Genomic DNA, 25,094 nt, shown 5'->3' on the forward strand with positions numbered 1-25,094 from the left:
AGGATAAAGCCTACTGATTTGGGTGATTCTATGACTTTTCCCTTAATGCCACCATGAGGTCGATGTTTTTTAGATTGATGATTGCTTGAAATTTGATACATGTACTCATTTTGCCCAGAGGATGAATTTTCAATGAGGACGGTAATCCCTTTTGTGTACCAATTAGCACCAGTTAGCATGTTAACAAGCTCCTGTAAGCTTTATTTGCTTGTGTTAAATAGCTCTATATTCCAGCAGTCTGTAACAGCATCACTGTTACAGAGTGTTTGGTCATCCAGGTACACCTGACACTTAGTCTGGTCCTGTCTGCTCAGGGAACACACAGAGAGCAGGGAAAGCTAACAGGTCCAACACTCCCGGTGACAGCTCGTACTACCGAACAGGCCAAGTGATGAGAAAGACGTGAAGAAAAGTAAGAGACAAAGACAGCTGCCTCGACAAAAGAAAGGGCGTTGTGCAAGTGTGGTGATGTAGAGTTCCAAAAATATGTTTATCATCTCTTGTGAGTGAATATGATTACTTAATTTAATTTCCAGTCTTGAGTCTTGACCAGCCACCGCTCTGATCAAGATAACTGCAGTGGGTCCTTTCTTGTGAACAGAGCGGTCTTTATATCGATTGTTTATCAGAGCTGAATTGCCATTTTCTTCTGTCATTTCTTCTCCGTCCGACTCCGCGCGATGCCTTCAGGAACATTTGAGTGCAGACGAGATGAGGAGCGGGGCGAGCCGGCTTGATACAATTACCGCCGTGTTGCTCCACCAAATGTGCTTTCAAAATGCATTCAGGGCTTCTGAAAAATCACATGAGCTTCCACTCGATCCCTTTCTAACGTTGTTTCACCGAGATGAGTCCTCGACACACTGCCGATTCCTTTCAAATGTGCCCTGAGATTATTTCCCTCTTCCTGTCCCTGCTTCTCGCATATCTTGCATGGTTCATGTTGTGTAGCTTCATTGAGCAGATTCAGAAAACGCGTAAATGGAGCTGGTTCGTACGGTTTCCCGCCACTTACCCTTTCCTCTTGGCGCCGCCCTTCACATGGAGTATTGTGTTCTTGTTGGACTTCGGGGTGTCGGGTCTCTCTGACTCAGGAGGAGCTGCCAGGTTTTCTGTCGGCTTCTCATCTGCGACTTGTGATCAGAAACATCAAGAGTCGTTTAGTTACATCAGCATATACCCTCCACTGTTATAGTTTGGATATCAGCTTTGCAGTTTACGGAACATCAGCGGTGAAACTCACTGGGGCTACTCAGGATCGTCTGTTTGACCATGTCGCTGCTCGCCACCACCTGCTCGAAGCGTTTGGACCGCTCCTCCAGGAACCACTCTCCTGTCACCACCTTCAGCTCCCTGCAAACACAACGTCCATCTATTACTGGACCCATCGTGCCGCTTCTAGTGTTTTAAAAATGAAAAATCTCAACTCTTAGATGATCATCACGATTCTTCTTCTGATGACAGGGTTTCTGCAGCGTTTCGCGTTAGATTTAAGACCTTCTAAGACAATTTTAATATCGCAGACAATGAGATTTATTACCTGTATCACAGTCATAACGGCCACAGTAGAAAGATAAAATTAAAACCAAGAGAGACAATATTATGACGGTATTATATCAAATGTACAGTCGACACCCGCTCTATATGAAAAGTGCCCGGATATTGAAATGTCTTTAATAAGGGTGTAGGAATATTTTCAAGTGAATGAAGGTAATAACACTACGTTACAAAAATTATAATTCCTGATAATATTATTAACTCATAATTTATCCTGACCTGGACCTGGACAAGCAGCAGGAAATGGATGGACAGATGAAAGGATGGATTAACCTATTAAAACTTAAATAAGGTCAGAGGTCTGACAGTACTGGAGATATCTGAGCCATGTCTTTGCTCAAACCACACACAACTAACATTAGCTCCTTTCACAGGCTAGTAAAAATGCTCTAGGCGTTTGTAAATGATATGTGAAACTGAAATCATTTTGTTTGATGACTTTTCAAGACCTGCAGACACCGTTATACTGTCATAAAAAGTTATTTGTGCAACTATTTTTCCTCCCTCGCCTGCTCGAGTTTCAGTTGGGGATCGTCTGCAGCTGAACTTTCGCCGGTGGGTTCGACATGTGGGCGGAGAGAGCAGAAACATTCACATTCTGAAGGTGAGGAAAAAAAGTTTTGCTTCTTACACTCACTCAATAACAATATCCTGTGGCCACAATGTGATTATTCAGACTAGCGTGGGGGATCGATGTTATCATTGTGTGAATGTTGAGGGTTGAAGGTGATCGTGGACAGAATCCACTGCTGTCGGGGGTTAACGATGAAGCGAGAGGTCTCACAGCCAAACAAACCCTAAAACAAACCTGACTTTACTTTATCATCTTCTTTTTAAAGTTGTTCATCTTAACTCGTCACCAATAAATATATTACCTCAACATCAGGCATTCCGATCACTAGTTGACCTGCTCTACCCGCTGAGCTACAGCTGCCCCATCAGGCATCTGATGACCAACTATACCTTTATTATTTTAAGGAAAGATTCACTGAGAGCAAATTTCTCTTTCTCTTTGATCAGGTTTCCACACACCTGGAAGCTGCTCTGTGCTGCTACTGTCTGCTCTGCTGGCCGCCGGAGCGCTCCTGGCTCAAGGGCACCTCAGAGGTGGTAATGAGGGAGGGGGAAGCACCATCTTTCCCTTTCCCCAACCACATTTATCTTGCCAGTCTGTGGATCTGAAACGGCATCCCCCCGGTCACAATCCCACTTCTCTAACCTTCAGGCCAGCACTGCCCCAAAACACTTGACAGCTCACTGAGCCGCTGGTCAGTGACCACTGGCAGTATGTGGACCCTGCAAATCTCTTTGGAACGCCAATTGATTTGTTTTCTTGCACCAAAACAAACACGGGCTTGCACTTCAAATAGCATCTACGCCAAAAAAGACCAAAGAAAGTAGACAAACGTTTGGTTGAGACCCACGATGGAGAAGCATAAAGGACTTGATAGCGCACAAAAGTGATTTAAAGGTGTGAAAACTGTGGCGTTTTAGTGAAAACCAATTTTGCTTCTACCCTTTATCTCACTCAGGCAACACAGGAGTGATGTCATCAGTCGCACATATCAAACATGTTTTAAACGATCTGGCAGCGACGGTCTCTGATTGTTCACTCCGGGAGTCGGTGTGGAACAGACCTGGTCCCGTTAGTCTAGAAACAGCGATCATCTGAGCAGTGACTGAAAGGTAATGAAAGGCTTGTTACTGCTCCCTGAAAACCAAACATGTAGGCTAATTTCACTTTTGAACAAAAGAAGAGGCTGGGAATTGAATGAAACGTCCCAGCTGGTGACGACAGGAAGGCGCAATATAGTCACGCTGACGCTTTCGGTGTCATCCTTTTTCCCATACACCTGTGCTTTTCCTGCTATGACATGCTACCGTAAACCATCTGCTCTGCAAAAAAGGTGTTAAGTGATTAGTTTGAATTTTTGGCCTTCGGGTGTTTATTTCCTCGAGATCAAAGCGCCCGAAAACACCCGAGGCCCTCACAGACAAACTGAGACAGATGTCGTGTCATTACCCATCAAATCTAAACCATCTGGAGTTAATTCCTCTCTCGGTCCCTGCAGGCATCGCACTTACGAGATCTTGGCACAAACGTTGCACCTCCACTGGCGCGTGTTGGGAGGTCTGACCCGGCAGTCGTTGCAGACGCGCAGCTGACACTCCTCGCAGAGATCTCCGCGGTCGAAGATGAGGCCCAGCGCTTTCAGGCAGCGGGCGCACTGTCGCTCCCCCAGGTCGTGGGGCCGGTGGGAACCTTTTCGTTTGATCTCCAGCAGCTCATTCTTCAGCTTCCTGCAGCACAGAACGAGGATAACATCAGCGGTTATTAACAAAACTCAGTGTGAAATGTGCACGAGTTCAAATGATGACAGTGAGGTCCCCACCGTATCCTCTTCTCCTCTCGTTTCCTCAATTTCTCGTCCTTCTGCAGCACCTTCAGGATCATCTCTCGTTCATGTTCCAGCAGAAAGGAGAGGTTCAGATCCTCCCCGACCTGCTCCATCGGTCCTCTCGGTCTGCGCTCGGCCAACGAATTCAGCCAAGCAAAGAACTACATTATGCTGCGCACTTCTCTTCAGTCTGTGAAGTTCTGCTAACGGTTTGGTTGTTGTTCTTTAAGCACTGGCATGAACTTCCCTCCGGTGTTTCCTCCTCTAATCATCTGTTTCCTGGGGAAGCTGGTGTGATGTGACCGCTCTCAGGAAGCCTAGAAGAAACAGATACAAGGGAAAGTCAGTCAAATATGATCGGCATTGATAAGTCAGTACAGACATCAAACTAGAGGAGTTCACTCAGAAGGCTGCAGCAGGTATGCATGGGTATGAGAATGACAAAGAGGTTCCAAAATACGGGCGAGGTGTCAGTTTTGTTTGTTTTTTTTTAACATTTCCCACTGTAGGCAGGAAGAAAAACTAAAAACAGATGGAATTCAGGAAAATCTAAATAAGAACAACAACATCTGCTCAGTTATACAAGGGATCCACCAAATTCTGTTGTATGATTTACGCAGTATAACAAATCACTTTTCTATACATACACATTAACGATATGTATCATATTTGATATGGACAGACAGTGCACAACAGGAAACCAATGTAGCACACAGTCTACAAATGACGTGGTTCATATATTCCATCTGGTTACACAATCTATGCAAATTTGTACAGACAAGTCCTGAGAGGTGTCACTTAAAAAATGGAAATACGTTATCAGATGAATCTGAAGAACATGAACATGACCGTTACATGCGCTGTCTCTACTCGGCGCAAGATTCCAGACTGCAGTGTTACACCCTCCAGCCATACAGTGACTCAGTCGTGGTCGTCTTCTGGCCAGCGTAAAAAGTGTTAATTAGAACACAATGACGAATCTCCAGGTTTCAAAAGCACAAGTAACTGATAGACATTTGATGACTCCACGGCGGCTTAACAGCCTCCCAATTAGGCTCCGAGCCTGACGCTCAGATTACGACACCCACATTTCTCAAATTCTATTAGCAGAGCTCTATCTTTCCCTGACAGGTCTGCCGCTAATTACCTGGACATCTTATTCCATATTCATTTGGCAGCTGCTTTTGTACACAGAGAGTGACTTTAGCCGTGCGCATGGCTGAAGGGACGCCAACATAAATTTACATTTTATTTTATATTTATTTATATATATTTACCAAAGTACTTCATACATACATTCATACACTGATGGTGGTGGCTGCCATGCAAGGTGCTGACCAGCACATTAGGAGTTTTGGGGTTCAGTATATTGCCCAAGTACTCTTCGACATGCAGACCGAGGATATTGAACCAGTGAGCTTCCGATAACAAGACGCTGGCTCTCCCCCCTGAGCCACATCAGACTTCCACTTTGGTCCAGACTGTAATGCCATGTCATCTGGTGGAGAAATCCATAACCAGTAGTGCCCCCAGAACTTTGTCATGGGGGGGGGCATGTAGGACCACTGACAGTCTCAGTGTGGCCACAAAGAAACCTCAATCTTATCATTATCAATATTATCATTATTATTAATAACCATAATAATATCCCCCATATGTCTATTTGTCAACTCAAACTTAATTAATTAATGACGATCCCATCAGCCTCCACTGTACTTGCAAATATGTGCATGCTAACATCAGTATGGTGGCATTGTCATTCTAAACATGTTGGCATGCTAATATTAGCATTTAGCTCAAAGCACCACTGTTCCTAAGTTGAGCTGCTAGCATGGCTGTACTATCCTTATTCTTTCACATTGGTCATGTGCAGTTTCGAGGTCAGTATCTGGCTAAAACATCCAAAACAATCACATACTGACAGGAGAAGCCAGGCCAGGGTTTGAAACGGCAACCCGATGATAAATGGCTCTACCACATGACGGACGGTCCTCTTAAATTATGATAAATGGTCCACGGGGTGACGGGATAAAGCAGCAAGAATGTCACTGCCAGCTGTGCCGTGGAAATGCTTAGTAGATCTGATTTCGTCTGATGTCGCTGTTACTCTGGGAAATGATGAGATTTGAATGCTTTACATGAACACACACACACACGAGCACACACACACACACACACACACACACACAACACTCAATCTCGCTGCAATGCCTGATAAAAGTAAACTGCTGTGTATAACCTGATTTGCACAGAAATAGCTTTCCATGGCGTCAATAAAACTCTCCACAAAGATCAGAAACTAATAAATACAGAGTTATATGAGACTCCGAGGAGATGGACAGATTTCTGCCCGAGCTTGTGTAAATGAAGTCGAGAAATAAAAATTGAATGGAGTGGAAGGATCTGCATAGGCCCACACCAGCCTCCTTCACTCACTATTCATTACCGTCTCTTTCATCCTCATCCTTTCTTCTCCCGCTTCTTCCCTTCACTTTACATGAATTAGCACTAATGAACCAGCCGACATCGTCTCGACTCCATTTGCAACCAAAGACACACCACAACATCAGTGATTATAGCGTGTTAATGCGAACTGCAGCTGTACTGTAGCCAATAAAGACACCTTAAAGATGTGAGGTGAGGATTTAAGAGTGGAAATTACGATAAGGCTGCCTGAAAAGTTGTAACCACTGAATGCAGACACGATATGCGTGCATGCGTCACTGAAATATGCACTGACTGTGATCTCTCTAAGAATAAGATAGTCATGCCAGAGGCTCCGGAGGCTCGGTTTAGGCACAGTGCTGCTTTGAGCTGAAGGCTAATGTCAGCATCATGAAAGGCCCACAATGACGCCGCTAACAGGCTGATGACTATCTGTCAGGGACATCCTCTGGGGACCATGAATAGGAACAAAGGCACAAACTACAACCTCAAAAGAGAATGTCAAAATAACTGACCCAAGACCTGCAATTTCAACAGAAAACTGCTGAATTTGAAGAACCTTCTTAAATGCACAATATCAAAACAAAACAAAAGATGTAAGAAGATCGTGGGAGCTGTTGTCTTCATTGTTAAGCAACCACCACTGCCAATGAAAATCAATCTACATGACTTTAAGTCGCATTTGTTGACTTCCTTCGTCACTCTCTGTTTGCCACGTGTCACGTTCATCATCTAAAAACAAGGAAGAGCGGAAGGCTGCAGATTATATACCTCTACAGACTTACATCCAAAAGAACACCTTCAAAAAAAAGAAAAAAAAGAAGAAAAAAAAGTAGAAGCATTGTTTTTTCTGACGCTGATAACGGAATCACTTCTTTGCCATCTCACATCCTCACATGTGTAGTAACGAACAGGGCTCAGTGAGGGAGATACCAACGATGGAAACTTTTTAAACACAGGTTATGACCCCTTTGTCCAGCCTTGTACTTTGGGAAAGAGGAAGAGATGCAGCAGTAAAGTTGAGGATGGAGAGCAGAAACAAACCTCCTTAAGCAGAAATGGATAAAGGAAAGGCTCTGCCAGATGATTTTTTTTTCGACAAGCACAAATCTCTTTACATTTACTGTCAATGTGAAGAACTGAGTTTCCATCGTAGTATGTTGGGTCTGAAATACCCAAATACCAAATACCACGCCTTGCTGGCCAAAGACCCAGCTGACGCAGAGAGACCTCCTCCCCCTCGCTAATGTAACAATGTTAATCAGCTTGCAGGCTGATTAACATTGTTTAGTTAACCTTTACAAGTGTAAAGCTGGACACTACATTGTGTAAGTATCACTAAGGAATGTTACATTCAGGTCAGTGTGCCCACCTGTTGTTGCTTGTTGTGTTTGCGTTGTTGAGTTTTTTTTAACACGAAGTACCATTGAGGTTATTCTGGAGAATATTCTGGACAGTATTTGTCATTGTTTTGGATTAATGAAATAATAATAGACATATATTTGCATAAAGTAAGCATATTTAGCCACTCCCATGTTGATAAGAGTATTAAAAACTTTAAAATGATCCCTTTTGGGCACATTTAGAGCAGATTAAAAAAGTTGTTTAATTTGCGATTACTCATGATGTAACGGGACAATCATGTGATTAATCATAATCAAATATTTTTAATTGACCAACAGCCCTAATAACCTAATAACATATACTTTTTTTTCTTTCAAACTCAGCGCTTATCGGAGGTGAAGACAATAAACTCCTGTGACTACTGCAGAGTTATTTAACGTGGGAGTGAACACAGATTGAACCCATTCACATTAAAGAGAGATGATGTTAGTGGGTGTTTCCCATCCAGTGTGAAAGGGCTCTCAGACTCGAGGTGACCAAATGAAACGCACCCTGACCCTGTGCAAAACTTAGGGATTTTTCTGGGCTTGAAAAGTGATGGAAACATTTGCGATAATGTATAACAAAATACATAACAAATGTAAAGTCAGTACATTTTAATGCAGAAGTTACCACCGCACTGTTAGTAGTGACCGAGTCGGTCACGGCTCGGTCTAATAAACTGTGTGTACGTGCAGTCACGTCTATAGCAACTTCTGGCAGCCAAGCAACTGTGCCGCATGACACTCTGGAGCTACCAGGCACACATGACAACAACATCAATAAAGTGAAACCAATATTTGGCCGAGCCTCTATCAAATTACAGTCGTGATGTGAGAGCACAACACCGTATCAGAGGTTGTATTGTGTGCTGCCGCAGGTGTGGTGGCCTGACGCAGCCCTCCCTGAGTACACACACGGCTCGCATTCCCACTGCTGCTGGTTCTGTCCTGAGCAAACAACGAGCGAGGAGATGGTTAAAAAAAAAAAAAAAAAAAAACTTTGAGGAAACGCACTCGCTAATAACGTGGCCCTGAAGGAGAGCACGGTGACTCACTGCTTTTTCTCGGCACACTGTTGGGGAAGGTTTTCATCTTCTCCCCCATTCAAAATTCATGCTGCTAAAACACATAATGGACCATTTTTCACAGAGTCTGGGCTCCACCGGTCACAAAGCCACACTGTGGTCTGCCTGGTGTTTGGGAGCCGTGTGGCATTTTACCACCAGTCAGTTGGGTGTTTGCTGCAGGTGGCCGGGCTCACAGACAGCAAAATCAATCTGCCAATTAAAGACCACAGGTGTGCTGGGAGCCTCTGGGCTTCCATTTGGCAGAAGAGCAAAGTAGACATGGATGAGAAACGCACATAAAAGCTAGTCATTGCTGTAAATTCAGCGGGCAGACAGAGGAAGAGACATAATGGGTGAAAAGTCAAAAAACAAGGTCACAGCTCCAGCCCTTAAATACTCTCATCTGTGCTTAGTTCAAGGAAAGCCATCGAATGTAAATAGTCTGACGGGGGTTTACAGTGTAGGCTGACTCATTTTATTTGATTATGCTCTGACATTGCAACAAGCTCCAGGTTTGGCTCCAGCTCATGTTTGGCTTTGGATGAAGCGCTCAGCAAACAGACGCCCTGCCAGTAACAGAAGCTCAGCAAGGCTTTAAGGATAAGTCTGTGATATTTTGGTGATTTTAGTGATTATTGTCAACAAATCCCCTCTAAAGTTCAAAAACAGTACATACAACAGTACATCCTGTTTCCATTGTCTGTGTAGCCTCAGGCTTGATAAAGCTTATTTCTCTGCATCATAAACCGCCACTGTTGTTCAAAAGCTATGAAAAAAAAAAAAGCACCGGGCCAAACTGCCGCACTGGGGTACCTGTTCCTTTACGACAACACTGGGACTGTAAATAGCTTTAATCAATTAGAGGAAGAATGAGTGGATACAAAATATATAGACTTTGATTCTGATCATTTGTTTTAAACTGTCCATAATCGGTCCAACAGTGATAAAACATAATGCTATGTTCATTCTGGGTAATATATAATGCATATATATTACCCAGAATGAAACTGCCACTCAGAAGCCACAGAGTGACATCACTGGAGACAATTCATGGGCTTACATGCAGCTTCCTCCGGAGCCACAAATGGCTTCGTACTACTTTTTCACACACGCTGCAGACATTCCCAAGACCTGCAAACACCACATTACGAAAACCTGTTTGTTTTTGTATTGTGTGAAATTGGTGGAACTGCCTTTTTAAGGAAGTCACTGAGCCCTGTTAAAGAGGTAATGTGTTCACTAGTAATTAATGGGCCTGGTGCTTAGAACCACTGACGATGTAGGAACGTTATTCCGAGACGAGCACGTCGTTTGTTTTGGTCTTTTCATGGGATTTTGTATGATATGAAAAGTATCAAATAACCCCAGCTTGACACTTTAAAATAAAGCTTTGTCCACACTACATCACAGAGATGGTTACCTCCGTGATCACTTTAAGGTTACTGTATTGTTATATTGTGCTGTACCTCAATCTCTAGGCCAACACTCCCGTAATGCATTATAATTGTAACATAATACAGAACAATCTAAGTAAAAGCTGTGATGGTCAGACCTCTTAAAGCTTGAAAATAACTGGAACTCTGCACTGGTGTAACTGGAAGTCTTTGTAGACGTGATGTGGCTGCTTGAGCATTAAGTTGCTCATTATATAATATTTGTCTGCGTATACACCCACGTCCAAGCTAACTCGTGATGGAAAGTAGCAAACGAGAGGAGCATCCCCTTTATCTCTGCCTCCGTCTGTTTCATTCTTTATTCCCAAATGTAGTTCTGGTGTCGGGCAAGAAAACAGGAGAAAAATATAATCCTGACTGAGGAGATTATGGGAAAAGAAACATCACTCATGGACTAGATACAGAACTGCAAAGCAATTTAGGATAGAATGAATACTGAGCAGTATGGTTCATTATCATGTTTATGATGTAGATACTTTCCAGTATATCACAATAAGGGAAATGGAGGCAAAATCTAATAGAAAACAATAAAACTGTTGTTCGAACAACAATCTCACCATAAGGTCTGTTTAGTAGATAACCTTGAATAAACAAGATATAGACAAAAATATCCAACTTTACAGTCTATTTAGCAGCCGTTCCAGAGCTTTTGATATTTACACATGAACTTCATCACCAGATAAGAGTTTTCTTAGTTGTCAAGGAAATGTTGATGTCCACATTTCCTTTTCTTTTTCCTTCGCACTTTAAAAGGACTCTAATCTTGAATCTTTAATGGAACCCCATTAGCCTCCACAGAGTGGAAGTGGCTGCTGGTCTTCTGGGGGTCCCTAATAGCTTTTTTGACCACACAAACGCAAATTTAAAAAAGCACTGTACCGTCAAGACCAAACAATGATGTGGAAATGAAGAGGAATATGAAATAACAGCGCACATACAACAACGAACCGCGTCAGCCTACAGGTAGAAAAGAAAAGAATAAATAGTGGAAGAACACACACATCCCAACAATTAAAAAATGCTCGTCCACCTCTCCTTTTAGTCCTGCCTGTTGAATGCATCAGCTTATCCAGGACCCGTTCTCTTACTTCATGTTGTTTGTCCAGCCTGAGTCCCGTTTATCTGTTTTCTTTTCCCGCGCATGCACATGTAGCCTGGAGCAGCCTTAAAACAAAACTTGATTAGCATGACTGCCATCCTAGATGTCTTCACTCTCCTCCCTGGGGCCGTCTGGCTGGTCAGGCTGGGTTGTCAAACGTTGCGTAGATGGTGATCGACCAAAACCTGCACTTTCTTATCGAATGCTAATGGATGTTTCTGTATAGGTAATAAAAAAAACACATCAGGTAAAAAAGATAATTGAAGGAGATGCCGGCCGCTGCAGCTGCATGTCAAAAACGCAGCTATATTTGATATGTTTGATCTCAGAGTAACCTACATAACAAAACAGATTTCATCATGTTACTTGTACGAGGACAAGGCCCGACCAGCTTCTCATCCAGATCCATTTGAACCACAAAGACGGGTCGATGACAACTGGGCGCACTCCATCTGCTGATGAGGATCATGTGAAATGATCAAAAGCTCCACAGCGGTGAAAACATTCTCTCAACCTGCATCAGGCTGATGTTCAAAGCAGTGAACTGTGCCTGACTGCTACGCAGTGCATTAGACTGAGTTCTTTTCATGTGTCAAAGTGAAACTTAGAAGCGAGACGTACTATTAGTTAAAAGCCACAAGAAGCGACAGTTACAGAAAGACAGCTCATATTTCTCCTTCTTGATCACTCTTAACTCCTGAACTTCATTTTGATCTCTCATCTGGTCTAAGCAGCAGAGGCCTTGAACGTACTACACCCCTCACTCTGTGTACATGTGGTTACAAAACCTGTCCGTGAGCGAGTTAAAGTGGGAGGAACAAGGTCGAGAGAACATTACATGGTGTGTGTATTTCTGCAGAAATGTGGGTCATCTCCCATCCTCTTCAAAATTTATCACCCTCCACATCAGCTCCACCCCTTATTCTGGCGAGAAACGTCAGAGATCTGATTTTTTTTTTTTTGCCTCATAGATGGTGAGTAAATCCCACATCAGCCTCTTCGCCTTGTATCAGCAGATTCGTTATCTCATAGGAGGCTGGTGTTTTTCCATATAATTTCCCCAGGCGCTCCGTTTTCTGGGATGTACACTCGGCAGCACAGTGTTGACAGAAGTGGCTACGGTCTGAAGAGCAGCGTGTCCAGGTCATTAATATTTCACACAAATTGCCGGTTCCATGTAAGAGAGAGCTGTTAACCCCTTACTCTGTCGGGAAAGGTTCTTTTCAAAGCTGGTGGGTCCAACAGTCTGTAATGCACCATCCTCTTGTGTCTTAATGTATAACGCCTTAATACCTCAGGGGTAATTTACCGGATGCTTTATGTTTTCCTCCTGAATCATTAATGTCACACAGAAGGCAGCAGACGGTAATGATGATCGGCAGGGAGCGTCTTCAGTGACCCGCACACAGCAGGTCACTTTAACTCAGCCCCACACTTCCCTCTGCCAACGCTGGGTTTATATGGTCCTCACACACACAAACACACACACACACATGCACGCACACACACACACACATCCACACGCGCACACACACACACACACACACACACACACACACACACACACACACACACACACACACATAATGACAGACATGCTCCTAGTGTAGAGAAACATTAATTATTCATCAACAAAGGTCAATAACGACACTCATCAACTGGGCCATGGCATACACTGTGACATCACAACTGATATTAGTTTGTTAACAGTCGGGGTGGACTAATGAGATTATGGGACTAATGGTGATTTGAACTTTAGCTGGTGTCATCAGAGTGTCACTTTACCTGTTCAACTCCCACGTTACACCAAACATCTACAGTAAAAACTACTACTACTACTACACATTTACTTTGGACTCTGAAAAAACATGTCCCCACTACTTTAACACTCAAAGTGATGCCATTGTGAGTGCTGTGCTTGGTTAGACTGGTATATGTGAACACTTCTATGAATTCTTCACCCTTAGTTTCAAAATTATTTCCACTTGAAAAGTGCTTGAACTGCATCATTTCCAAAGAACTTGTATCAAAACAAAACTTGTGACATGTTTTCTACTCTTATCTTAGCCCTTACGTGTCCGTCACATTTCTGTGACGGACACGTAAGGTGCAGGTGCCCACCACACTCTGATTGGTTACATGTCATGAGCAATAGCCTACCGACACTGAATAATCTGACACTGCAAAGTAACTAGTAGTAGAGGAGTGGATGTAAAAGGTAGCAGAAAGTACAGTACTTAGGTAAACTGTAGTTTGTTTACTGCAATTATATATCAGTTTGAAATATTGTTCATCGGCCCTGGAAAAAAAAAAACATCCTTAGAGAGTATTTATTGGTATAATTTAGAGAATATTATAGTTCCAAGATAAAATCAGATAAAAGGGTGGGAATGAGAGGAGCAGTTAAGAAATCTGTCAGCTACTTCAGCACAACAGACCGCTCCATGGATTTATCAATACACAGCACAGTCAGACAGCTGATATTTCAGAGCCACGGTCGGCGTCATAGATTCTAACCTGTGCAAACCTCCGTCAGATAAAGGATCAATGAGTCAGGCAGGGCAGACTCACATTTTCAACCAAACAACCCCTCTGCCCCTCCACACTGTCTGTGCTTGGGCAGGGGTCATCAACTACATTTGTCTAAGGACCATAATAATAATTAAAAAAAGACATTGCAGATAATAAACTCTGAAATTAGGGTTAATGAACCTATCATTGTTTCACATTTTCACTTTCGTACAACTTCGTTTTTTGTTTTTTTTTACTAGCCTCTATGTGAACAGCCTGCTAAAATGTTTCTAGATACTAGAAAATACTGTCAGACCTCTGTCAAGGAGACGGTGCTCACAAAACCCACAGCTCAACTCCCATTGACTGAGTCCTTATCTTCACAAAAAACTCTGGTCCAGGAGCCCAGGAGGCAAACAGAAATGCTCCGTTTGAGAATCAATACAAACAGCTGGCAATAAAACCAAGTGATCCCTCTGGCATTAAACTGACAAGCTTGGTGATTCTCGCCGATCACCGTTCTAGACTGAGAGGGGGGACGCCAACCTACCGCATCCTATCTCACATCGCCTACTCAGTCCACTTTACCTGTGTTTCACCATATTCTGATCTAACGAGTAGGGACTGTCTTTCCAGACTGCATCTTCTCACCTCTTTATCACCGCCCAACACTTACGCATGTGCCACACTCATGCCAAATGTGAGTTATGATACCTTCACCAATTACAGACTTGTTTGTACACATCACATTAACATACAAGTCGTGAGTTAATTTGGTTCTCTTATTGTTCTGTTGTTATGGAAAATTAAAACCAAAAAAAGCACGACAAACACTATCCTGCTGCCGTCAACACTCACCAGACAACCAAATGTGTATTAATGTGGAAGGAGTACAAAGTTAAAACAATAATGCTGGCAAGACTGATTTAACACATAAATTTAGATGAATGCAGCTTTAATACTTCATGTATTGGTCTTGAGTGTTTAATGAGGTGTTCTGTATCACATCTATATCCACAGTCTATGTTTAGTAAGTACTGAAAGCTTCAAACACAAACCAGATATATCTATCACACTGATGTCCCGATTCACTGTATTAATTCAATTCCTTGTTTACTGCTGTATTCTGGTTTGAGATATTTTTCCTTTTCATGCAAAGATAATAATCATCCAGTTTTCATTACCTGCTGCACAAATGCAGAACTGGAATGGAAGGAACCCTGCGTTTACAGCCCCCAAAAGATGCTCCATGAGTCAAAGCCACCATTATTGTCTGTTGCCTTCAGAGAAAGGAGAAATCGCACGAGACAGCAGAACAAACTGGACTTTAGAGCCAGGCAGGGTGTTATATGGCCTAACTCACTCCTGGGGGAAATATCAGTGCAATGACAGATGTAGTGGTGATCAAGGTATGACAATCGTCAGCAGACATAAAATTCAATTGCTTTTACAAGTAAGAGGACAAGATGGAGAGCTCACAGAGCAGACTGCTGCTGCACATAAAACCCAGATCAAATTTACCAGTAGAGACTTTTACAAACAGACTGAGAGCGCTCTTGATAAAGCAGTAAGAGAGCACACAGCGTCTGTCTCATGCAACAACAATCCATGTGGATGCTGTCATTTCTCAAAATGGTTTCCAGCTCGCTCAGCTTATCTCAACTTAAAGGAAATGAAGCAAATCAGATTTATCCCGCAATCTCAGCTGGGTATCTCCCTGCATGTAATCCACTTCCTGAGGATCGGATGTGGACCTGTGTTTGCAGCGAGGTGAAATCGATAGGCGGCCATTGTCTTCACAGGAAGCTCCAGATGAGATCTGGCATGCTGGGGGGAGGAAACAGGAGAGGCTTCTGGGAGGATGCACTGGATGCATTCTAGCGGTGAGGAGACGGCACATTCAGTGATACATGACGCGTTTGTCTGAGTGGAAAGCATCTCTGCCTCAGTCTACTTTTCATTTAGGTGGTGACCTCTCCGTCTGTCTCTGTCTGTCTTTTCCTTGCAGTGTCTGTCTCCGACAAACACACACACATACACAAAACACCTCAGGGCAGATAACATACTAATGACCCTCTCTCTCCGCCTGGAAACCTGTCAGACACACTGTCCGTGTCGCTGCCAATCAAGTGAGGACCTGTCTGAAAATGTTCCCGTCACTTCTCCTCATCCACCGAACTCAGCAGAGACACAGGCCATCATGGTTTGTCAATCAGAATCCAATTTGAAACCTTAATTACTCGGCTGACTCAAAGGTGATGAAGCGACATTAGACACCAATATGAATAACTCACCTCCATCAAGCCTGACACTTTGCATAATGATGACTAGCATTCTGTCCTGGCAAGATTTGGCATTTTGTCTGTGATTATGAGTCCACAGGGAGGGCGGGGGAGGCTGACAGAAAGATAGCTTCCACCAGAGCGGAAGCCAGTCCTCTGATCTGTCTCTAAACTGGCCGTCAACAAATTTTTAATGCTCAAAATGAGTGTTAGTGCAGGACAGAGGAAGGACTTTGTAAAGGTCGAGGTATCCACGAAACACAGTAGTTCATGTGTCTGAAGGCCGAAAGTGTTGAAAGCTTTTTTTCCAACGGCCACACTTGAAGCTGGGACGAAAAAGGAGGCTGTCATAGAGAGGGACGTGACATGATAATCGTCCAAATGGGGAGGACATCACACACTTTCTGACAGTCTCTCCTGAAAGGCATTCACGGTGTTGCACCCGTTTAATGATACGAAACCTGACAGAAGAAATTGTGCGGAGACTAAAAGGAAGAAAGAAAAAAAAGAGATGACTGGTTGCACAAAAGATAAAAATAGTTTGGGGAGCTCTTAGAAAAAAACCAGACAATATCCAGTATATATTCATCACAGTATATAAAGCAACTATACCCAGGTAATGATATACAAGGTGAAACAAACAGAAATTACAAAACAAAGAAATAACAAGCGAAGAGATGACATCGAAGTTTACATGCACACAACCAGAGGTGGCAAAAGTTGTCCATAAAAGAACAGACTCTGAACTCTTTCTTTTGTTCTTACTTTTACCTCGTTTTGTCTTGCTACTTTATCCGTTAATAGTGAAATCTATAATAGGAAAATTATTACCATTTGATTGTTGTCACCATTTTTACACTTGGACATTGTGCTATCAATATTTCCTCCACCACTGTCAGAGTTGTTTTTAGATCACATGCCTCTCTGTTTGACCAGCACCATTGTTTAGAGCAATTCCTGCCCAACCATGACTAATGCTTAAAATGCTGGCCCTCCAGCCATGAAGCACACATGCCACAGCCACCGTAATATTACAACCCTCAGAGGAGCCTTCATCAGTAATGACCTATCAGGCCTGCAGGCCTCCTCAGTCTCCTGCTGGGCTCAATGAAGCAGAAAATAGGAAAAAACAAACCAACAGAGTTAGTGCCTGTAAAAACCTTACCCACAGCCTCCTGTCAGCAGCACTCCTTTTGTTTTCTGCTCGTCCGTTGTCACCTTTACTGAACTCTCCTGCATTGTTCTTATCAGACTGCTGCTTATTGTCCTCGCATTGAAAGGTTGTTTGTGTCATTTCACCCGCTAATTAAGAGGAGAGGGCGGCGTGGGCTCAGGAAAAGGCTGCCACTCCTCTGAACAGAGCAGCAGAGCCGGAGATGGTTAATGGAGGACTGGTTTGGTTATGTTATGTGAAACTGGTGACATGAAGGACTACCAGGAAGAGGAAAGCAGATCTGTTCCTCAAGAGGAAAAGGACAATCAGGTGGTCAGTGATGACCTTCAAAGATTTGTTTCTCATCTTTCTGGAAGTCAGCATAGCACAGCATAAAACCAACCCTGGCGTGTGAGAAATACAAAAGAGAGAGCTCAAGATGTTCTGCACATAGAGAGGATAAAACACAGAGCCAGAGAATTGTGTTCACTGTTGCATAAAGCAGATACTTTCTGGAATAAATGCAACATTTTTAGGGCTGCTTCGAGGAAAATGTCCAGTTTTTGCAGCCTTGGTGCACGCCATGAGACTAGCAAGCACCCGTCTGACAAATGTCAGACAACAACCGAAGTGACTTAAATCATGCCCCACTCTGAAATGAGTCTGCGGTGACTAGTTTAGGGTTAAAATCAGGGCTCAGTTCGTAAAGTGACTGTCTGGCATCAGGACCTACAGGCAAGCTAGCAGCTCTGATTTAGTCATGGTGGCACTGACGTCATCATGCTATCATGCTCACAGTGATGGTGCCACAGTAACATGCTGATCGTTAGCAGATGATTTCAAAGATTTGCTAATTAGCACAAAACACAGATGAGGCTGATTAGAATATAAATAGTTTTGCAGGTATTCTGTCTATAACCACAGGAGATGAAAGATCAGGAGATCACGGCATTTACCGCATTTCACCCTGTAGGCCTCACCACTGTATGCCCAGTGGCAGAAATCTATTTCATAGTATTTGAGATATTTCATTAAGATCAATGTTGGAAATATTAGCACCTAATTACCTCGTAAACAAACATGTAAATGCTGAATCTGATTGTTTCTTTCTGGTTGGGACATATACACTGATCAGCCATAACATTAAAACTACCAACAGAAGTAAATAACATTGATCATCTCGTTAAAACCTTGTGTCAAGTGACACGCGTCATCAATCCAAACGCCTTCGTGGACCAGATACATCCACTCGTGGCAGCCAGCACTCCCCAATGGCAGTGGCTCCCCACAGCAGGACGGCGCAATCTGACACACCACAAAAACCCCCAAGGCGTTGACCAGTCCGCCAAATGTTGTGGGACTAGCAGAACATTCCGATCCGGCCCCTAACTCAGAGGACCCAGAGGATCCACTGCCAAAATCCCAAAGCCATTCACCACATATCACCTCGTAGGTTTTATGTCCATGTATGTAGTGCAGGTGGTTTTAATGTTGTTCTCCTGTGGGGCTAACATGAGGCGGCATTGCTTCGGGGAAAGACAGTGCTAGGTATCAGACTTCGATCATTCTTCTTCTTCTTCAGTTACATTTCTGTCAGACTACACAGAGAACATCATATTCTGATATACGCAGCATGATAAATGCTTGGGGGCACGTAATCGAATCAGAGTGATGTAAATTGGATTGAAGTAATATTGTTCATGTAACCACAGCTAATGAGAAGCAAACCAACTGCACCCTTGATAATATCACAACCTCTTGGTATGAAGGATGACGTTAGCAAAGGAAAATCATATCGTAAAGACAATTATCCTCCTAGAATAACACAGAACTCTGACACAAATGAGAATAATCATCCATTTGTTCTCTCTATGTTGCCCTTATGTTTCTATTTGCACTGCAGAACAAAATCCTAATAATTCAAATCCACTTCTGAATGCCTGGCTCCTGTAACTATCCTCCTTTTCTCCTCCTCAGCCCCTGCCTCCACTTTCCAACACACCCCGTGATAAATCCACTTGTTTGCTTCTTAATGTGATTAATTACAAGAGAAGAGTTCCTGTGTGGCATTTGACGGAGATGTCAATGACAAGCGGTGACCCTTGATCCCTCTGACCTCGGTATAATCGGATCCTCCGCAGTGTGAAAACAGGCCAATTTATTCAGCCAAAACTGGAAAACAGCAGATTTCAAACCACAGTCTGCTGTCTACTCCACAGATCTGGCACTGTAAGAAACTGTGAGACGGTTCAAGTGCAGGCAGTCTGGTTGTTGGATAAACACACACATATTCGTGACAGATTAAAGTGAAATCTCTTGCTGTAGGGAATCACATTAATAGAACACATTCCCCCTGAAGAAAAGACAAAGACGTAGGACACAGATATTTACAGAGGTAATCAACAGATAAAAAGATGTGATGGTAAAAGACAGACTATGTGTGTCGCTGATCTTTCATGACGCGCACCTTTCAGGACAACTTCTCACAGCAGAGCCCTTTTTGGTTTCAGACGCGTTGGAGATATATGTGCTGTTACTACGGGCGTTAAAGAAGAAGGCACGAGAGGTTTGTTAGATCGAGGCTGGATCTCATTAACCCAGTTTCGGTCTTGGCCCCTGCTGCCGCTGCTGCTGCTGCTGCTTCTTCTGCTTCTTCACAGAGAGACGTCCGGGTTATAAACAGCTCGCTCTCCTTTCGCTAACATGGCTGAATATTTCATAGCACATAGCATTCCTGTTTAACTGCTGCTAGCTGCCACACGTTACCGCACTTTATCTTCTACACTGGCGGATAATGGAGAGGAGGGAATCATCTGGCAGTGCTTGTGTGCGCTTCGAGTGGTGTTGCCATTAATCACAGTCTAACAACTGAACATCATGTGCAACTTGAAGCTGAGTGGACGTTGATGTATTCTGATCATTTTAAAGATCGGCTACATTGTAGTTTCTGTTTGATTGCACTCTGTGCTGGTACATCAGCCTCACTGGAACGCGGACGAGACAGATGCACAATGAAATTCGGTGTTTGAAGGACAGAGTGGCGTCTGAGCTCAGCCTGGCAGAGCCACAAGGACAGATCGATTGAGAAATATCTCACAGCAAAGAAAAGAACAACTGCTGTTTTAGACAGGTAGGCCCCCAGAAAACAGTCTGAAAGGTGTCTGTCGTCAGTCTCAGGTGAAAAAAGCTTGTGGAGGCATACACTTGTCAAGCTTTTACCACAGGCTTTTGATCTCGAGGGAGTCTACTGGCTGAGGATGCTGGTGATGAGGGGCTTTTAGTTGATTATGATATTCACTCAAATACGGAGAAACAAAAGGTTCAGTCGTACAGGCGGACGCTCGGCATCCCACACGCTGGCTTTTAGCCAAAACAACTGCATCTGTAAAATAAACAGCACCAGTATTTGGAGGGCACAGCATTTTGACAGAAAGGGCATCCTGATCTGTGTTTCAGCACCACCAGACACAATTAATGAATCCTCACGTAGGCCAAAGTCTCTGTTTAAAGTTCACAGATGCTCCAGAAAACTTGGACTCTGCAATTAGCTGCTTCCTCTGAACAGTTCTCCAATAAGGCACCGTCTATAAAACCGTGACAAGGATGACGGATATTTGGAATAAGTTTTGATTTGCCGATTGCAATTCACCAGCGTTATAGTAATCAATCCAAAGGAGAACACTCACTCAAAACCATAAATGTCAACCTCCAGATAGCGCTAGAGGTGGTGAAGCTACACGATCGACACAATCAGGCCGATTTATCAAACATGCACGTCTGTGGCTACACAACTTGATGGCAATCAAGTAGCTGCAGATGTTTTAGTCCAGACTAATCAAAATACTAACATTGCCATATGGAGAGTTATGCTGTGAGCTTTGCTAAATCAACTTTGTTAAACCATTAATAAATGCTTTTATTTTCCTACGTTCTAAAAAGCCATCCCTTTTAGCTGGTAAAGGAGAAAGTCAGTCAGTAAGTAATGGTAACATGTTTCCTAAGTTCCAATACACCAACAACAATCATAGTACGTATGCCTGAGCAATTTGCCCTTAAAAGCACTTCATAAATGACAGGGCTCGGTGACAAAATTACATATCATGTGTATTAAATACATTAATGTCAATACTGCAACAACAGCGGATGACTATTGGTACTTTCACAAAGTATTAAGACAATACAGTAATGTGGATATTATGACAAAGTAAGTGGGTAAATGATACACTACACTTGTCATGCCATATCAGGTTGTCCAACAATCATTTGAGAGGGTTTTCCTGATGAAATTAAGAGCTGACACTCATAAGTGTGATACTAGAGAAGAATACACACTCATCGAATGTATTTTTACAACCTGGCAACCCAAATGTTGTTCTTATTAACAAGACACACGAAACAAGTCAAAGACTGAAGGAAAATGAAACTGACATTTCAATATGGACTTCACCCGTTACAACAAATATGGGCGAGGTCGACAGAAGGTCCAACTGAAACTAATGACTAATGCTCAAGATTATGTGAACTACATCTCTTCTACTGTGCTGGCTTTGACCTGATTGAGAACAAAACATTGTCTCATTAAACAGATTAACTTGGAGGTCAGGTGCAGGCATCATATACTTAAAGTAAGAGTTTGACATTTTATACTTATTTCCAGTTGGATACTTTGTTTAACATGAAAATACAGGTGGTTAGCTAAGCTTAGCATAAAGACCAGAAATGGGGGAAACACCGAGCCTGAATCTGTCGGAAGGTGTGAATATATAATCACCATCATGATATGATACAATATTGTTTTTATAGACAACTATAAGATGTTTGCCAAAATCACAAACTTTGCTGAGGTACAATTTCGACAGTATTCAATTCAGGGGCCTGCGACTGAAATGAGACAATGTCCCTTACTAAATACAATCAGAAGAAGAAGCTGCAAACACTTCATTTTTCCTTTTCTGTTTAAAGAAAATAACAATAACTAGTAAAACATGAATGATTGTAAAACATGCCAAGGAAGACAGATGTTTTGGCTTGTCAGAATTTAAAAAGGCATAACATAACATTAGGCACGACCTAAAGAAGATGATCTCGATCAAAGTTTTGACTCTGCATATTCTCTCAAGATACTATTCCCAGTATTGAGAATAACAATGAAGTCCAGTTGATTTCCATAATAGTCTGACATTCAAGTCGAATGATTCAGCGCTCTCAATGCAAAAATATTTAACTGAAAACTGAATCATTTTCTATTCCAGGCACGTTGTGTTTCATGTTTCTGATTGCGCAACACTGAGGCTGTGACTCCCGTTTAAACTGGCTCCTTAAACCCAGTGATGTCATTACAGCTGGCCTTAATCTGCTCAAATATATCTATTGATTAAACACATTGATGTGCGCGACCTGCTGACAATGACTCTGATGAATGTGTGTGTTTGACGTACACTCGGCTGTGTTGACTTTTCCACGCAGCACACCCTGGTCAAGAAGGCTTGCACTGGAAAATAACATCCAGACCTTTGCCTGACTTGCAGGTTGAAGTGTCCCATCATCCCATCACTGCCCACAAGCCCGCCTCACAAGTTCATGTCATCGCCACAGCGCCCACAGAGGCATGTGTCCGTACGCATTACATGGTTTAGGGAGGCTGACACAGAGGCATCGCTCCCTGACCAGCAATCTATTACCCAACTGAGTCATTCCTCTCACTGCTGCCTCCAAATTACATTTCGGCTGTTTTTTTTCCTCCCCTCTCCTCCTACATCTGCAGCGTTGGTGCCTGAACGGGTTTCCGCTGATTGCCTCGCCGCGCCCCTGATTGAACGGGGACGGTGCATCTCTGAGGCCGCAGGGGGCTCCACGCTGCATACCAAGTGTGCACGCAGCACAATCCGGAGAGACACGGATAGGAGAGGCATCAGTGAGTGGGAGGGAGGGAAATCCCGCACAACGCGGCACTACAGAGATCAGACGTTATCCGATGCAGCAGCACAGGCGAGCTCGTTACAGCAGCTCAGGTCGTCAGCAGTTAATCTGGTTATACTCATGCAGATGGTCTTGGTAGTAATAGTGGGGTTAGAGCTAATATTTAATGTGGCTTACATTTTAAAGATAGACTGGATGTGCATCTCCATAACCCAAGAGACAGAGGATGTGCCAGTTACTCCTCTGTGAAGGCAGCGGGCTCTGACTATAGACGCAGTATCAACGAAACGTTTTCCTTCAGCTTCATACAGAGGGAAAGTTCTTTGCCTTTCTTTGTGCCGCATGGGACCTTATTTCGGAGAGAACAGCAGTGAACAGAGAGACAAAAATGTGCTGATCCCGTTTGATAGTACTTTGGACACACGTGACACCCATCTTTCAAGAAGAAAGAGAGAAAGAGAAAGTCGCAAATTGTCTTACAATTGTTGAAGTAGAAGAAAATACGTAATTAGAAAAACTACCCACCCAACAGTGGCGTGAGGGACCTGTGTCTTCTCATTTAACACTCACTGAAACCCATAACCGAAACCTTATAGAGCCGATCTCGTACATATATTAACTAGCCCACAAACCAAACTCTCCTTTCATATAACTGCAGCTACCAATATGACCAAATTTGTTGTGATTTTCTTTGCCATGTCAATCCAACTGGATCAAAAAAATCATGTGTCTTGCTTTGTGTGTCCATACCATTTATAATTAAATCAATGTTATTGCTTAACTTACTTTTTGGAACATTTAAATATCTTATTTTGGTATCTAACCACACCAAATTGCAAGAATTTGCCAGACACAAAATCTCAGACAGCAGTAACTGCTTGCAAACATTAGCAGGAGTTAAACTCCCTCATGGCGTTCCACTGCTTCATTCAGTTACAACAGAGTAAAGGTGCATTCAAAAGTCATTCTGAGTACCAAAGCACACCCTGGCACAAACACTGTCCGATTTAAATGTAGCAGCTGTGGGTCACTTCAACACGCACGCTTGGATAGAGACCGCAGAAGTTATTTTGTGTTTTAGAATTTAGCGTGGAGGTATTGGTTGCTACACGATCCATTAGACAAGCAGACATCCTGTATTTGTTTCATTTATTTGAGTTGTGCTGTACGTTAATGTTACAGATAGGACGCGACTGGTTAATATTGTTCTGCTAAAAAAAACCTGTTTATTAATTCAAGATACAGAAAGAGCATTCTCTTCTTTTAAAAAGCCATGTTTTTATTTTTCGTCACCTTAGATTTACGAACGCACCCTTCATTACCAAGATGTTGGTTTATTAAAAAGCATGATTTTCAAATTATCCTTCAGGTAATGGCTAGGGGAAATGGCTAGCTATGGTGAATGACTAATTAGCTTCCACTTTAAATAGCATTGTACCAATGGTTTAGCTGTCTAGTTAGCTGTGACAAAGTGCGGTTAGCCCTGGGTTTTAGCTTTCTTGTAGTTACTGCTAATTTAACATGCTGTTTCATGAAACTGAAAATATGGTATAATCATTTTTGTGAGGTAACTCAGTTGTCAAAAACTAAATTTCCACTCTTAACTCACTTTTGATCAAATATATACCGTGCTTGGTTTTGTAGGGCAGAGTCCATCAGTCTGGCACCATGAGCTGCAGCCTGTCACAGAAATGCCTGCCATAATACAGCAGATACGTGTGAATGTATGTGTCTGCAACACACACACACACACACACACACACACACACACACACACACACACACACACACACTATTCTGTCATCCCAGATCTTGCAGACACA

At 42.9% G+C, this 25,094-nt stretch overlaps 1 protein-coding gene across 3 annotated transcripts in view; it reads right to left on the reverse strand.

Moving 5' to 3' along the window:
• The window catches only part of sytl5 (synaptotagmin-like 5), a 46,390-nt gene that overhangs the window by 17,805 nt on the left and 3,491 nt on the right, over positions 1–25,094 (reverse strand). For all 3 annotated transcript variants that reach the window (XM_037110803.1, XM_037110804.1, XM_037110802.1), the window contains exons 2-5: positions 3,951–4,273; positions 3,643–3,858; positions 1,244–1,353; positions 1,016–1,133 (exon numbers count right to left, since the gene is read on the reverse strand). In XM_037110803.1, the coding sequence (XP_036966698.1) occupies positions 1,016–1,133; positions 1,244–1,353; positions 3,643–3,858; positions 3,951–4,069 (563 nt within the window). In that variant the 5' untranslated portion in view covers positions 4,070–4,273. The remainder of the gene's footprint in view (positions 1–1,015; positions 1,134–1,243; positions 1,354–3,642; positions 3,859–3,950; positions 4,274–25,094) is intronic.

This window comes from Acanthopagrus latus, chromosome 9, assembly GCF_904848185.1.
Source record: "Acanthopagrus latus isolate v.2019 chromosome 9, fAcaLat1.1, whole genome shotgun sequence".
Lineage (NCBI taxonomy): Eukaryota > Metazoa > Chordata > Actinopteri > Spariformes > Sparidae > Acanthopagrus > Acanthopagrus latus.